Genomic DNA, 17,290 nt, shown 5'->3' with positions numbered 1-17,290 from the left:
AGGTTCTTTTTGATAAAAATTAAAAAGGTATACTTTGCGATGATTTCAAAAATTAAGGGCAATCTTTTAACTTTTGATTTTTGTCCTAGAAGTTTTCACTTTGTTCTTATTTTGCAACACTGTAATGAGGGATAGCTTTCTTTATGCTAGATCATATTTAAACATACACCTCAGTCATCCCCATAATGTCTTATTTTCAAATGTATTGAATGATTATCCCATTTAAAAACTCAAAAAAAAGCCTGTGCCTCTCGTTCCACCGCATCCTCCTTGCCAAGTGCCTTTTGAATCAAGATAACAAAACCGCATCATTTTGGCATTTTAAAAATAAGAGGGTTGACTCTGAAATGCACATCCAAAAATTTATCATACATTTTTTTTTTTTTGGGGTTGTTGTTTATTTAGGTTTTCAACTTATTGAATTACTTAATTTTAAATATAATTGATCTGGTAAAATTTTTTCATTAATAACCTAAATAAATTTAAGAAACGCAAATAAATTATGACGGACGGTTGAATATCAAGAGTAGTTTGAATACCACAAATATATGATATATTTTAAGAGAAATTTGAACCATCATTATAAACTAGTATCTATTTTTTAATGGAAATATTATTATTTTTCTTAATTAAAAAAAAATTATTCACAATATGCTGCCACGCAAACTGCCAGTCAAACCGCAGATCAGCGTGTTTTATATACCTGATCCCAACCCAGTGGTCTTTCGCTTGACCTCTATTGTATTTTGGAGATCCTCTTCCAGGCTTCGTGAAGCCTCGGCGGTCTCAGATCTGCCGGGGTTCGCTGTGAATCCGGTGCGTTTCGGAAGTCTGAATCTTCTGGCTTTATCGCGGTCAAGAAATGGGGAATGGGGCAGTGGCTTTGGGGTTGGAAGATAGAGAAGTGATTGATAGTGAGCATCCGGCGACGCTTGCTGCGCCAATTGCTGGCGGCGAAGTTTGCGGCGAGGGGGACTGCGGGGAAGGGACTGGTACTTCTTCCGATGTAGACGATGGAGCTAGCGATTCTTCAGGCAAATCTTCGGACCTTTATGCCTCCGACTTATGGGTCACTCGCTCTTGGACATCGTCTCAGCTAGGTTAGTTTTCTGTCTGGTATTTTTCGGATTGCCTTTCCCATCCTTGTTCGTGATACTGTGTGTGGATTGTGGAAGTAGCTACTTGAAGTCTGCAAACGTTGTGTGTGAACCAAATTTGGGAACCTTTTCCCTCCTCTTGGGCGAAACAAAAGTAGGACTTGAACAGTACTCCATTTTTTTTTTTTTCTCTTCTATCTTTATGTATGTAAAGAAAACCTTCATCCACCAGTTTCGATCCGTTCCTTACGCTCCTCTCTATTTTATGCCCGAGTAAACAGGCCCTACGTATTGTCAACATGCCCCTTGCACATATTCTCTAATCGTCTGTGTAAGTACATACATTCACAAAAATATCTTCAAGCTTTAAAAGGTATTTACATTTTTCTTGTCGGTGTCATAGAGGCCATCTTGAACAACAAGGTCGTCAGGATTGATATCCTACCTAGGAATGGAGGTTCATAGATTCAGATCATATGATTAAAACATAGAATCTGAATGATAATGCAATAGTTGAAAAGATTCTTCTACTTAGGAGTAAAAGGAATCTTATACAATTGTAAACTTTCTCAAATAATATGACACAACAGAAAATTATTTATTATGGTACATGTCAATCAGTAAAATGTGCAATTGAGATCCTATGTAGGAATGATAAACATATATAGAATTGGATCGGATCTTAAGATCCTAGCCCAATCCAGATCCTACTTTAAATGTTGATACCTATTCATGTGCTTTTCTTACATTTAGAACGTTGTTGGAAGCTTATCTTTTGTAATTGTTGAATTTTCAGGGTTGGAGTATTGTGGTGCTGAACAATTGAGGTCTAATAGCTGCAGTTTGTTGTTTAAAGGGCCCGAGCTTACTTTGCCTAGGTCAAAACTACAAAGAAAAGAGATTCCGAAGTATGACTTGAAATTGGACAGGCTGTCAGAGAGAGAAAAGGTAGATATCTACCAAATGATGTATCTATTCATTTCAATAATAATTGTTTGATCATTTTTTACAGCTACCAAAATTCTCACATGCTTTTGTTGGAGTGCTTGGCGTGCTTTATGTTTACTGACTAGTTGCACAGGGACAGTATTAGAGTTAATTGTTGTTTTAAATCATACTCCATTATCAGTACCTCTGTCCATCTTCTGATTGGTTCTGGTTTCTTATTCTTTCAAATGCCTTGGGTTTAACAACCTGCAAAAATTCTATGTTCTACACTTTTGTTTTGATGCCTTTATTTCTGTTTGGTTTCCTATCTAATTCTTTGTTCCACTCTTTTCAGCAAAAGATAATTGAAGATCTAATAAGGATCCAGAATGATGGTACAGTGGAGGTAGATGTTACCCGAACTGCTCCTGTAGCATCAGAACTTCTGGAGTTTGATGGTTTTGATTCTGCACCAGAAGATGTCGAAGGGAATGCTTCTCAGATCAGAAAATCAATTCCGAGACTAATGATAGCAATGCTTGTAGTTGGAACAAGAGGAGATGTGCAACCTTTTATAGCTTTTGCAAAGAAGCTTCAGGCAAGTAAACACAAAAGGAACCTTTTGAAGGTTAATGTTGCCAATTTATAGTATACTTTTCTTGAATATAGATGTGGCTTTAGAACATTCAGAAACAACCTCTTGCAAAGCAGGTAAGGTTGCGTATGATAGACTCTTCCCGGGACTCCGCATTGGCGGGAGCTTTGTGCATCGAGCTGTCCTTTAGATGTAGTTTTAGAACATTCCTTTGTGAAAGTATATGTTTGTTATGAAATATCATGAGAAAGCTAGAAAATTCAAATGCATCTATTGCTTTTTTTAGGAGCTTCATGTTCATATATATCATTTTCTGCAAACTCTGTATGGTTCTCTGACAAAATTTAGGATTCCTTATCTATCTCAATCGTTTATAAGATTGACTCTGGCATTCCCATTCTAACAAATCAGTGTGTATAATCTTTCTTTTAGTGGAGAAGTTGTGTTCCAGAGTAGAATATACAAATCAAAAAATATGGGTTGCTGCAGTTTTCAGCAAGTGGTTGTTAATAATTTATGATTTCCAACTATCTTCAGTGTTCAGAGTATTTCAATTTGATATTTACCAATTTAATTCAAAGAACAAGAAAACAATAGTTAGAATATTAAGTACAAAAACAAAAAGAGATTTAGATTTTAGATATCTTTTAAAATAAAGGACATTGCTACCTTCTGAAAATAACCTCTTGCAAAGAAATTTTTATTCCTCTCTTTTATTTGGAGAGAAGTTATGTAGTTACATTTTTTTATGTTGATTATTTTGTGCCTTTCTATTTCGTAGTCCCTTGACAAAAACCTGACTGTTTCTCCAGGAGTTTGGTCATCATGTTAGATTGGCAACTCATGTGAACTTCTGTAGTTTTGTAAGATCATTTGGTCTGGAATTTTATCCTTTGGGTGGCAATCCACGAGTAATGGCTGGATGTAAGTATCAAAGATTTAGTTAATCAGAATATACATATTTTGGCTTCTGTTCACCTTAAGAGTCATCATTTTTCACACTTGGATTTTCTTTTGTTAAATTCTAATTTCCATGCTTTGGTGACTACAGTTTAATATAAGCACATCTTCTTATAATAATAAGTCTTAATAGCAATGGACTCAAATATCATTATGTACGTGCTATTTATCTTCAATGGTTGGCAGGATACACAATTGATCAAGTTTTCTGAAATTTGCAAGGAAAGCCACGTGCAATCAGACTGGTTAAGTAGTTCTAAGAGGACATAAGAATATAGTGGGCATTTATTGGCTAATCACACTACAATGAAGATTAAAATGTAGGCATTTTCTATGCAAATAAATTTTATATATTACAAATATTGCTTGCAAACTAATGAAATCTGTATTTGAATAAAAAAATATAATCAGTTATTGTCATGATTATTGAATTCTAATATTCATCATAGCTTCAAGTGATTGTACCCATTCTGATCACAGATGGATACCCATACTGATTATGAGCCTCTATCTGTTGATATTTGAACAGGTCTCACTCTTTGGAATTGGGTGCATATACTCTCCCCTACACAGTAGTGGGCTTCACAAATTGGGGATGTGGTTGATGCGTAGAAAATCAGTCTTCTATATGACATAGCTCACATAATTATGTGGTTTGTTAGGAGAGACTCTGGGATATAAATGACACTCAAATTAAGCAAGACAAACTTCGCAAGTTAGAACTATTATCCAATAAAAAAACTTGTTAGGTTCTCAAAGGAAATAGTACAGGCAATAGGGATAGGCTCAATAAGAAACTAAAAAATGCATCAAATCCCTTGCATATACTTTGTATATGATATTAAGTTGTTCTTTAGAGTGATATCTATAGCGAATGCAGACATACATAGATATTTGATGACTGTTATAACAAAAAGAAATTAAAAACAGTGAAGCAGAAATTGAGTAATGAGTGTTTACTGTTTGACATACAAGCGAACCAGCAAGCTTATGTTCCAGTCTTAGTCTAGTTTCTTACTATACATTACCTATTACAATTACTATAATTCTAAAATACATCTAACATGTTTTCTACAGGTTGTATGCTTTATCTTGTATAGGCTTATAGATTCTTTCCATCTGGCCTAATTTATTTCAACATTAAGGGCCCAATTACTTGAAAGGAAGATATAAAGGAAAAAAGGGAAAGCATCACAAAATATCATGGGGAACTCTATCATTTGTCGGGTTTTTTTTATTACTTGTCCTCATCTCCCTTGTATCTTCCATCTAAGTATCCAGACCCTAAATATCAAGTATTTAACATAAGTTTAAACATTGGACACAACTTGATACTTTAGCCACACACGATTTGCATTACTGAGCATTGCAATCTGTACAGGACTTGGTTTAATATTCCATTGCCTACTTGCAAAGGATAATAAGTTACAGATCTGTCAAATTGATATTTTAGAATGTTTACGAATACAGATATGGCACGAAACAAGGGTTTTATATTATCAGGACCTGGAGAAATTAATGTTCAAAGGAAACAACTGAAGGAGATAATTGATTCTCTACTCCCAGCATGCACAGAACCTGATTTGGTTACTGGGATGCCTTTTAGAGCACAAGCAATTATTGCAAATCCTCCTGCTTATGGTAAGATATGTACATTGATTATTAGTCTACATGCTGAGCTTGAACTTTGATTAATAATTTAGTAACACTAGAAAGTGGGTTATCTTAGATGGTTAGCATCCAGATGACTCAGTAAAAGCATTACAGAACTCTGTCATGTTTGAAGGCAGTCTTCTATGTTACTCATAATGAATCATAAATCATAATTTGTTTTGGTTAGGAACAAGTATGTCTCTTCTATTTCCTTTCTTCTCTTATGATTTCTCTTATCCTCTTCTCTTTGTTTTCCTCCCCCTCTTGTTCAGAGCTACTCACACCATCTCTTTCTGTCCAACCCAATCCTGGTGCCAAAATGAGATTGTAGACCTTGCGGCATGCATGCAGAAGTCTATTGCATTTTTTAGAATGACCAAGTATGAAATAGTTAATTGACTTAGTTAGGAGACAAGGGATGAGCCATTTGAATTTATCATATAATCTTAATTGTTCTGATATTATTTATCTACTATATATTGGATGTGTTGAATTAGTTAAGAGTGGGGAGATAACACAAAAGCTATATTTATGGATGTGTGTATTTGTACGCTCTCACGCTGGGTTGTAAAATACGAATAAAATAAGCAATTTTAAACACGGAAGAAATCTGTCTCCTCTTCATTGAAGATCATCAATATTCTCATCTTCTGTAGGATTCAAACCTTAGATCTTGCATTCTTAGCCTCAAGCAAAGCTAGTTATTCAATTATTCGAAACTTTCTATAAATGAATATAAATTGATTTTGAAGATCTATTTTCTGAATTTTATGCACTTACTCTAACTGACATCAAACATCTATGAGAAAACTCCCTCTGTTTTCTGCCTTAAGTTTCTTTTGACATGCTTGTTTGTGACACTTGAATAAGAGAGTTCTCTTGGTTGATTCTAAACTTATGCTTTATATAGTTGCACTGCCCTTGAACATAGACAACGGTAGTGTTATAGTCTCTGTCATACATTATGGTTAAAGTGAGGTTATACGTTTTTAACTCTATGGTGCATAATATTAGAATTTGTTGATTTATATAGATCTCAATAGAAAAAAACTGCACAATTTTTTTTTGTCTCTTTTGATAAAATTCATTCCTACAGGACATTTGCATGTTGCTGAAGCCCTTGGTGTACCTCTCCACATCTTCTTCACAATGCCATGGACGTAAGCTTCCTCCAAAGTTGTTTCCAACTTATTGCTGTTTTCACATGTAGTGCTGTATGCTTCCATAAGCTTTGATTGATTTTCCCATGCTGTTTTAAAATGTTCTTTATGAGGCGTCATATTTATATCTAGTGACTGATGCAGTACATGTATTCCTTCCCGTGGCAATTTGCTAGAACTTGTATATAGTAAATGCATGGTGTAATTAGACCACTTGACTACTAGGTAGTTTGCTATCAAAAGATACCAACTAAGATAGACGATTCTCTATCATGGCTGAATTTGTTCTTTGATTCCAAGCATTCTATTTATTGTTAAGTTATATGGAGGAAGCAAAATATATAGTAATTTTTGTTGTGCAGTTTCATGAAATATGATGCACTATTGATGGGGGATTTCCATAATTTTCATGTGCAAGTGAAGTTATTGGAGAAGTGCAGTGCTAAAAACACACATCAGGACACCTTCCTGAAAGTTAAACTTTACAGTCCTAGCAGTACAAATAGGAGGCATTGTGTTTGTCTAGGTTCCTAGGTTGCATCCTTCAATAGTTCATGCTTCTGTCTGATAGAGCATAATTTTGTGACTTGATTTTGGAAAGGGATGCACTTACCTTTCTATTTTTAGGCAGGCCAACTAATGAATTCCCACATCCATTTGCTCGTGTGCCTCAGAGTGCAGCATACAGAGTAAGTTTTTTTTGTTACTGTCCAATTTGTGTTTTGGCTTTGTTAATAAATTGTATCTTGTTTATTCAGCTATCTTATCATATTCTGGACGTAATAGTCTGGTGGGGTATAAGGGGATTTATTAATGACTTCAGAAAAAGGAAGTTGAAGTTGCCTCCGATTGCTTACTTCAGTACATATCATGGCTCTATATCACATTTGCCAACAGGATACATGTGGAGTCCCCACCTTGTACCTAAGCCAAGTGGTAAGTTGGTGTTGTCTGGTAATTAGAGTATTTACTCAAATTTTAATTACTTATTCTATTTCAGGGTTTATGCTATAGTGACTAGAACTATCTTGACATCATTACCATCTGCATGAATATCTATGTATTACTGAAATTAAAAGTATGCATCCTAAGTGCAACTACTAATGTTCTGTCAGGATCTATGATCTTAATTCTTTTGGAACAAGAATTTATCTTCAATATCTCCTATCGTTTAGCTAAATTGTTGGGTTTACTGATGTAGATAGGCTACTCTCATTTATGATCCATGTTCCTTGCAGTGACCATAAAAGTATGCTCTCAGCTATCAACAAATTATTGTTATGTACATCTCGACAAAAGATGTTTATTAGTTCAGTGAAAAATTGTCTCTTGCTTAAGGATGTACAAATTGATTTGTTTCATTGTTTAGTTGAGGTCTACTTTGTAGGCAATCATAAGATAACTCTCTTCTCTTGTCTCTAATGTATAGGATTCAGAGCTGCTTAGTCAGAAATGCATGACTTTAACTAACTTAGTTTTTGGATTTTTGATTGTTTCTACCCATTGCTAATGTTAGATTAATTTATCTCAGAATCAAATTGGCCAACTTTGATAATAAGGGCAATGCTATTCTTCCACTTGATTGCTAATGGCTGATTGTGACAAATTGGATCTTATCCTTGTGATTGAATCTATGAAGCTATTCTTCCTTTTTTGTTTTAGTTATCTCCTGCTAAAATTTCCATTCTTATGAATTGTTTAAAGGTGAATTGTCTCTGTATATTTGCTAATAGAACATGAACCAAATACATAACCATTTTCCACCTTTGTCAGATTGGGGTGCATTAGTTGATGTTGTTGGTTTCTGTTTCTTGAACAATGGAATTAAGTATCAACCAAAAAAGGATTTTCAACAATGGCTTCAACAGGGTCCAAAGCCCATATACATTGGTTTTGGCAGTGTGGTAGTCCTCTTTATCTCATGTAGTATGTCTGTTGGACTATTTCACTTGTTTCTTTTCTATTCTTTTTTTTATCTGTGTACACTAGGACTTTCTTATTACAACATTTATGACAAGGGTAATCACTTTAGTTAGGATTATACAGTTCGAGTAACATGGAGTTTAAAGGCCTAAGCATATATTGTTTTTATGATACTATTACACGATGGGAAATCGTAAGAAAACAAGCATATTACTTCGTAGACATTTTCCCATTCCTGTGATCTGAAATTTAGCACGGTGGTTATAACAGTAAAAGTGTGATGGACAATTGAAACTAACCGTGCTTGCAATTGCTTGTGATCCAGAATTTGTTACACTGTAAGTATGAGCCTGACGTGTTCCTCACTTAGCAATTAAATTTCTGAAAAATATAATACTGTGTAAACATGGGCCTGTGTTAAGTAATTATTTTATTAATTTTCTTCATTCTGTTGATGCTAAGTTAATACCAAGGTTTTAAAAAGTATATACAAATGTTATTGCAAAGTGCATGCGTGGTATTAACAATGCATAAAAGGCTTACAATAAGTATATTGATTGATATACCCAATTCATGCTTCCACATAGAAAAAGATATATGGCAATCATACAAAAAATTACATAAAATGTAACAATCAATACTGTTTAACAATCTAAAAGTAGATATGTATATATAAGTAGCACGCACATCATCACTATCTAGAGCAATGCTACTCGAATACTTGTATTCAACATGAATGCAAATCTAAGTCTCAACTCTTTCAAAGAATTTTACACGTGATCAACAGAATGTTTTTTACTCGGAGTGTCGTGTTTATCTATCATGGGTAAAGAGTGGTTCATGAAGAGTCCAAGTAATAGAGATCAAAACTGAATCTCTTGTAAAACAAGTGTTCAACAAAATAGGGTAACCATTTTTTCCCCTCTTTTTGTTTTGAAAACATTATGCGGCCTCTTTCAAATCTACCTAGGTGCTGCTTTTTAACATCAACATAGAAGTGCTAAAAATCAAATTACATCTTCAGCTTAGGGCTATAACAAAACTCACTTATTTACATGTTCTTTCATATTTTTCATACTAATGACTCGTCTATGTTAAAATGAAACTCAAGCATATATGTAGGAAGGCTCATTCTTGGTTTCGCTCATTCTTGGTTTCTGACAGTGAATAAATTTAATTCCCATTTCAAAATATTTTTCTTGTTCTCTGGTATCTAGTTATCATACTGCAACATCATGAAATCTTCATATTTATTTTCTGCAAGGATGATATATCTTATTCATCATTCTAGTTTGATGTCTTGATTTAAGTTGTATTCGATGAAATATTTATGCTTTATATTTTTCTGCTAGCCTCTTGAAGATGCAAGGAAGACAACGACTATCATTTTAGAAGCACTAAAATATGCGGGACAAAGGGGGATCATTAGCCGTGGATGGGGAGACCTTGGATGCTGTATGTACTTTATATTATAGTTTACTACAGACATTGAAATTTGCTGGAATTTGTGAATAAGTTAAATGATCATATCATGCAGTTACCTTGATATTTTGTTCCTCTTTTTTCCAATATTCAGATAATAGTCAAACTCAATTAAGTTACATAAAATTCATTATTTCAAATATTATTGAAATATTTATTTACTTCTTTTGGTGAAAGAAACTATGAATATAATTAGTGTATATGCACTACAAGTAAAATTAGATGAAACTACCAAATTAAGATTTTGGGACAACTTAGATGAAATATTACAAAACATTCTACCAAATAAAATGTTTTTAATAGGAGGTGATTTAAATGAGCATGTCGGAGTAAAAAATGAGGAATATGAGAGGGTACATGGGGGTTATAGGTTTGGAACGAGAAATGAGGAAGGGAAAACTATATTAGATTTTGCAATAGGATATGACCTTATATTAGCTAATACGCTTTTTAAGAAAAGAGAAGAACACTTAGTGACGTTGAAAAGTGGGAATAATAAATCGCAAATTGACTTATGGTTAGGAAGAATGATAGAAATATTTGTAAAGATTGCGAGGTTATTCCTGGAGAAAGCTCAACTACCCAACCTAGGTTAGTATTGTTAGATATACGCTTCAAACATAGTATCAATAGAAAGAAAATATATACGACTCTTAGAATTAAGTGGTGGAATTTAAAGGATGGGAAGCAAAATATATTTAAGGAGAAGGTAGGAGTACAAGCATTAGGTAAATATACGATGATTCTAATACGACATGGAATAAAATGGTATCAAAGTTGAAAATAATAGCTAAAAGTGTACTTGGTGAGTCAAAGGGACATGCACCATTAAGTACAAAAGAAAGTGAAGGAAAAAATGAAAAACTTATAAGGAATTATATATTTATAAGAATGAGAAAAACTTAAATATACAATAGCCAAAAAAGAAGTTAAGAGAGTAGTGAATGAAACAAAAAAAATAAAATTTTTGAACGATTATATCAAAAATTGGATACAAAAGGAGAAATAGACATTTATAGAATAGCTAAAGTGAGAGAAAGGAAGACAAGAGATTTTATCAATATAAAATGTATTAAAGATGAATGTAATAGGGTAGTTGTAAACGATGGAGAAATAAAAGAGCGGTGGAAGATGTATTTTCATCAACATTTTAATGAAGGTTTAGGTGACCAACTTAACTTAAGTAATTTAATTAGGCCAAATGAGTATAGAAATTTAAATTTTTATCGTAGAGTTCAAACTTCAGAAGTAGAACAACCTTTAAATGGGATGCATAATGAAAAAACCATTGAACCAGATGATATTTTGATAGAGGTATGAAAGTGCCTAGGGAAATAGGATATTGAATAGCTTATAAAATTATTTAACATGATATTGAAAATAAAAAAATGTTTAATCAATGTAGGATAAACACTCTAGTTCCCTTATATAAGAACAAGGGAGACGTACAAAATTGTGCAAACTATAGGGGTATTAAACTAATGAGTCATACCATGAAACTTTAGGAAAAAGTAATAGAAAAAAGATTAAGGAAAGAGACCACGGTGACCGAAAATCAATTTGGGTTAATACCTGGAAGGTCGACAATAGAAGCTATACATCTTATTAGACAATTAATTAAAAAATATCGGGATCAAAAACAAGATCTACACATGGTATTCACTTAGAAAAAACTTATGATAGAGTCCCAAGAGAAATTATATGGAGAATTATAGAAAAGAGAGGTGTTAGCGTAACATATATTAAACTAATTAAAGATATGTACGAGAATGTAATGACTAGAGTAAATACTTCAGATGAAGTAACTGAAGCATTTCCAATAAAGATAGGATTACATCAAGTTTCAAAATTGGTTCTAGAACATTGATTTTATGTATCGTTCACTGTGATTTTTTACTTTGCAGGAACTTTTCTTGTTAGTGCATATCAATTACTACTAAATAATTCATTTGTCATTTAAATATGTAATTTTAATTTGTATCATGTTAATGCTGCATCGGAAGAATAAGTGTTTTGGCTTTCTTTTTCAAGTCATGTTATTAAATTCATTCCTGCAGTCGAATGATTTCGTCTTACTAATGCAGTCGATGAAGTCCCCACTGATGTCTATCTTCTTGGAGATTGCCCTCATGATTGGCTATTTCCTTATTGTGCTGCAGTGGTGAGGTTTCTAACTTTATATCTGTTTTATTTTGAATGATTTATGAAATCGTATACAGGTCAATTATTAATATATACACTTTGATGTAGGGATCTGTATTCTGCAGATGTATAAGTTGACTTGAACACTTGTTAACTTATGGTGCCATTAATCAAGGGTTATCTTTCCTTAGAATCTTAAAAGACAATCTTGTCACTGTTTTATAATTCTTAGAAAACTATGACATTTGGGGATGTAGAATCATGTTCATAGCGTTTAGACAAATGTTAAGGCCCAATCTTTCAAGGATGAAAAAGGTAGGGATGGAAAAAAAATGGATTTGGAAAATGGGGGGAAATTAGTCAATTTCTCTTGTTTCTTTGAGAAGACAAAATATGTAGTTAATATTTTCACAAAGGAAAATAATTAACCCTTTTATGCTAAAGACCAATCTAGGCCCAACGGATAGGAAAATGGCTTGTGAGCTTCATGCTCCCAACTCAATTGCCTTCCTCTTCTGTACGCATTCTCAACCCTAAGACAACCATTTTCTATGAGAACATATTCTTTTTTGACAAGGGAAATGGCGATAAGGAAAGGCTTTGTAGCAAACAACAAAGGGGAGGGGAGCGATGACGACAAGGAAAAGGTTGATGCGCCAAGAAAAATCATACTTGTGCATGTACAAGCAACCACTACCAACAATGTGGGTTACACGCAGACAAACAATGGAGGGGAAATGAGCAGCAATGACATAACGAGTTATGGTGCCCAACGAAATTGTAACTATGCATGCATGAGTGGATGACTATGACGACGTGGGCTATGCTAATGAATGGTGAAGGGGTTGCGAGCGGCAACAAGGGTCCCTCGTACAATCACAAGATTGAGAGAGAGAAATGAGGGAGAAGGATATGGATAAATGAGGAAATTTGATTATTTTCTAAGAAGTTCATCTACGTAATTATCCATAAAGGGGATAAACTTTTCTGCCCTTTTCCCTTCCTTCCCATGAAACACAACCTAAATGTCTATACCTAACCACTCAACGTTTTTCACTTAGGCTTGGCTTGACATTATTAGTAGGGTTACAAATGAACTAACTAATCATATTCAAGATAAACATTCTTAACATTAGTACCAGATGAACTTATCAATCACATAAGTGTACGTTAGTTGCAAACAATAATGTTAGTTGATCAGAGTGTAATTAGATTAAATTTGAAGCTTGAATTGCAAAGAAAAAGTTTAGGAACTAAAGGTTTTCAAATAATATATCTAAAATTGAATATATGAAATGTGATTTTGTAATAAGAAAAAAATAATGGAAAATCTATTTAACTAAAAATCCTGTAAGATTTTTAGGAATCTTGGATCCAGTATTCAACAAGGAGAGGTATCGATGAAAATATAAATAATAGGATTAAGAAATGGGTGGTCGAAGTGAAGATAAGCTTTTGTGATCATTTTATCCCATTAGGATTATAGGAAAATTTTATAAAGCACTGGTATGACCTACCATACCTATGGATTTAGAGGTTCATGTTATTAGGTAGCAACATGTATAAAAAGTTTCGTTTGTGTTGATGAAAAATACTGAGATAGATGTATGGTAGAAAGGCTAAAATATATTTTTGTGAAATACAATGTGGTTCCCATGAATAAAATGAAAGAAAATAAGTTGAAATGTTAGAAATATGTCCAAAGACAACAAATAAAGGATATAGTTTGAAGAGTTGAATTTATGAAAGGTGTAATACTAAGATGGATGAATGAAATTATTCAATTACTAGAAGGGCCAAGATATATTTCTGAGAAGCTAAATGTAGTTCCCACAAATAAAATGAGAGAAAAAAAGATGGTAGAAATATGTTCAAAGGCAACCAATAGAGATTATAGTTTGAAGAGTTGAATTTATGAAAGGTGTAAGGAGTAGTCAGAGAGCAAAGAAAACATTAATTAATGTAATAAGAAATAATTTGATTATTCTAAGTAATATTGCCTCACTTATAGCTCAATGAAGCATAAGACTTTGCCTGAGCTTAGACAAACATGGCTTGATAATGTGCACATGTGACATGATGCATGTTATGCAACAAGCTGTTTATATTATAATGTGAATAATTTGCAGTGAACTTTGTACTTGGACATGATTGTTTGGTTAGTGTGTTTGAGACAATGGCCTAAATCCCTGCTCCTAATAGCTTTCTTGGGTAATCATTTTCTAGTTTATGAATTGACCAGTGGCAAGATTTATATGGTTGGCCTTGAATAGTGAGATTTATAGTTGGCTGTTGTAAGTGAATCATATTCTTTCAATGTTAACTATCAGAATTTCCACTTTTTTTTTCAAAAAAAAAAATTATTGGATGAGACCACTTTTAAGTTGCAGTAGTACGTCAAATGAACATTAAACTTTCTCACTTGGTAACAGCTACTCATTCTGGAATATATGCTCCAGGTTCACCATGGTGGTGCTGGTACTACTGCTTCTGGACTAAGAGCTGGGGTAATTATTTTCTATGAACTTGTGCTAATCTATGCAAGCATTTACGCAAACATATGCATGATCATTAAATCATTAAAATCACTATGTTCTTTCCTTCAAGGTTCTCACTTTTTTTTCTTTCAATTTCATTTGCACGTGCTTAAAATTTTAAGTTCTTGATGGATTTTATTCAATATCTATTCGTTTCCCCCTAGGCATGAGAAAAATAACTGATTAAAGGAGGTTAAGACTTTATGGTTTTAATAAAGTGAATACAAATGCAAGGAAGAGGACATAAAGGGATGCGAAGTGTAATTGCTTATTTAGTTTAATATCCTGAATTCTTACTTCTTTAGCAGCAATTCGAGATTATATAATTTATTGCAGATAAATGTGGGCAATAGTGTAGTGCACGCATATCATGCCTCTTGGTATTGCATGAATGATCAGCAGTATAGTTTTGGTTTTGATGTTGCTATGTGGTGGAGAATTTCTAACGTTTTTAGTTTATTGTTGGTGCCTGAGTTGATAATTGACCTGCTGTTTTTAGCTTATGAACAATACCTTTCTGGCAGTGCCCAACCGCAATTATTCCTTTCTTTGGTGATCAATTTTTCTGGGGTGAGAGGATTCATGCAATAGGGGTTGGACCTGCACCGATTCCAATATCCGAGCTCACCGTGGAACGCCTTGCAAATGCAATAAAATTTATGCTTAAACCAGAGGTAAGTAATCTACAATGCCTGAGTTTTTTCATTCTTAATTTTCTATTGCACAAAAGGTGTTACATTTCCAGTCTGTAGAGCCCATCTTATCCAACGTTTGGAACAGGGTGGATAATTGCTTCTTGCCATTAAATTGGTATTTTCATCATCGTATTTTCTCCTATTGCCTCCAACAATTTCCTTTTTCGTTTTGTTTATGAAGGTCAAATTGCGTGCTATGGAGTTGGCAAAGCAGATACAGAATGAAGATGGTGTAACTGCTGCAGTAAATGCATTCCACAAAAATTTGCCTCCTGAAATACCAATAACCAATGGCACAGATGAAGAACCTAGAAATCCCATTCAATGGCTGGTTCAGTTCTTGGAGAAATACTTCTGTCTTCCACAATAATTATAGTCATTCCTGGACTTCATCTGTACATATCAGTTCATCTATTTCTTGGTTCTTGGCTAGAATTTGGTTATTTAGTTATCATTTATTTCCTTGTGAATATGGAGGCGAGGGTGATAAAGAAGTTACTTAGTTTTCATTAAGCTTCATAGTGCTTGAGTGATTTGTGCGGTCTGGCTGCTTGTTCAATTTTCGTGTGCATTGATGTGAGAACTGTTACTAATGACTTGAAATCATTCCATTGCTTGATGAGGCTTAGCTGGGTTCATGTGGTGTTATGATTGTTGAAGTATAATTCTCTGTATACAGCCTTGGTATGTGATTGTCAAAAATTATTCGTTTGTATTGTTATTATTATTGTTGAAGTAAAAGGGGAAGCCTTCACCCTAGCACCCTTCCAGGGGTATGATTATTGTTACAACTGCTGGGGGATAGGTCAATGTTTAACTTGGTCCAGGCTGCTGCGAATGTTCTTTGTCGGTCACCTTTTTTCTTTTAAACATATTCCTGAAGAAAACAACCTTCCATGTTTAGACTAATTTGAAATGTTGGTAGGATCTAGTATGACTAGAAAAATGACGACCAAAAGGAATAAGGTAATTTGATAGGGTAGTCTAGGTGCCGCTCAGTCTAAGTCGTTTGGGTGGGTTCATCCATCTGGGTGGCTTGATTAGGATTGTTTGAGATTATTATATTGAGTCCAGTGTTTGTAAAATTATGATCTTGAATCCAATCAATTCTGAATCACGTAGGATCATTTTTTGCAATGAAATTAGCGTAAGATTGGTGGGATCGGAGTAGGATCGGAGTATAATCTGTGGTAGAAGATTTAAGAGATCATAAATTTTTATCCGGATTGAATTACGAGACTTTGATATATATCAAATTGAAGTATTTTCAAGTTTCAGATTAAAAAAATGCATTAAAATTTTTTTTATGTCCGAAAGATTTTTGTTTTTTTATCTTTTGATTATTTTATAATTTAGGTTGTTTTTATCCTTTACAAAGTTAGGATTAGAGTTTTCATATTATTTAAATATCTATTTAATTATTTTTGAGTTATTTATTTTTTTATCAATAATGTTCTTGCTCGTAAGCGTTGATGGATAAATCATTGGTGAATTAATTCTGTTGGCAATTTAATAGTCAATCGTTGAAGAATAATGGGGATGATGATATGATGGAGAACTTGAACAAAGACAAACAATGAGAGGAGAGTTAGAATAACAGCCAGAGAGTTCCCTGGCGAAACCACTCTGACACTCAAGTTAGAGATGAAAGAAGATGAATATTAGGATTTTAATATATGTAGTGATGTGTATAGGTATGCATACCTTAGAGATTGAAAATGACTATCTTTTATAAAGAGAAAGCAGACATTTTCCATCAGTTATGTTCTTCATGTGATCATTATTTAATTTCTTAAATAATGTAAAATTTATTCATGCTGCTAGCTTTTTCCTAAAATAATCGAGATTGACAAACTTTTTCTTTCTATTCTAATTCTCACGTTGGTATTATTTAATTCCTTAAATAATGTGAGATTTATTCGTGTTACTATCTTTTTCCTAAAATAATCGAGATTGATAGGTTTTTTTTCCTTCTGTTCTAATCTTCTTGCTAGTGTCGGGAGACCCGAGAGGATATGGAATCAGAAGGTCTGAGTAACCATGAAATCGGAAGGTTCGAATAGCTATATAGTTGGGAGACCCGAATAGCTATGTAACTGAGAGACCAGAATAACTATGG

At 33.6% G+C, this 17,290-nt stretch overlaps 1 protein-coding gene across 1 annotated transcript; it reads left to right on the top strand.

Moving 5' to 3' along the window:
• The first annotated feature begins 719 nt into the window (after nucleotides 1-719).
• LOC122040739 (sterol 3-beta-glucosyltransferase UGT80B1-like) lies at nucleotides 720-15,809 on the top strand. Its single transcript, XM_042600164.1, has 14 exons — nucleotides 720-1,100; nucleotides 1,894-2,045; nucleotides 2,380-2,622; nucleotides 3,432-3,543; nucleotides 5,050-5,220; nucleotides 6,329-6,392; nucleotides 7,024-7,081; nucleotides 7,151-7,328; nucleotides 8,166-8,296; nucleotides 9,668-9,770; nucleotides 11,882-11,958; nucleotides 14,399-14,446; nucleotides 15,001-15,150; nucleotides 15,353-15,809. The coding sequence occupies exons 1-14, from the start codon at nucleotides 863-865 to the stop codon at nucleotides 15,539-15,541; spliced, it is 1,914 nt and encodes a 637-aa protein (XP_042456098.1). The 5' UTR covers nucleotides 720-862; the 3' UTR covers nucleotides 15,542-15,809.
• Nucleotides 15,810-17,290: the final 1,481 nt, after the last annotated feature.

This window comes from Zingiber officinale, chromosome 2A, assembly GCF_018446385.1.
Source record: "Zingiber officinale cultivar Zhangliang chromosome 2A, Zo_v1.1, whole genome shotgun sequence".
NCBI lineage: Eukaryota > Viridiplantae > Streptophyta > Magnoliopsida > Zingiberales > Zingiberaceae > Zingiber > Zingiber officinale.
Note: the sequence above shows the minus strand (reverse complement) of the source record. Positions and strands in the feature narration are given on the sequence as shown.

Bases quoted from the DNA above. Each gene is read 5' to 3' on its own strand.
- LOC122040739 (XM_042600164.1), top strand. From the start codon at position 863: ATGGGGAATGGGGCAGTGGCTTTGGGGTTGGAAGATAGAGAAGTGATT. The intron at 3,544-5,049 runs GTAAGTATCAAA...TTACGAATACAG, and splicing joins TCCACGAGTAATGGCTGGAT to ATATGGCACGAAACAAGGGT. The intron at 11,959-14,398 runs GTGAGGTTTCTA...TATATGCTCCAG, and splicing joins TTCCTTATTGTGCTGCAGTG to GTTCACCATGGTGGTGCTGG.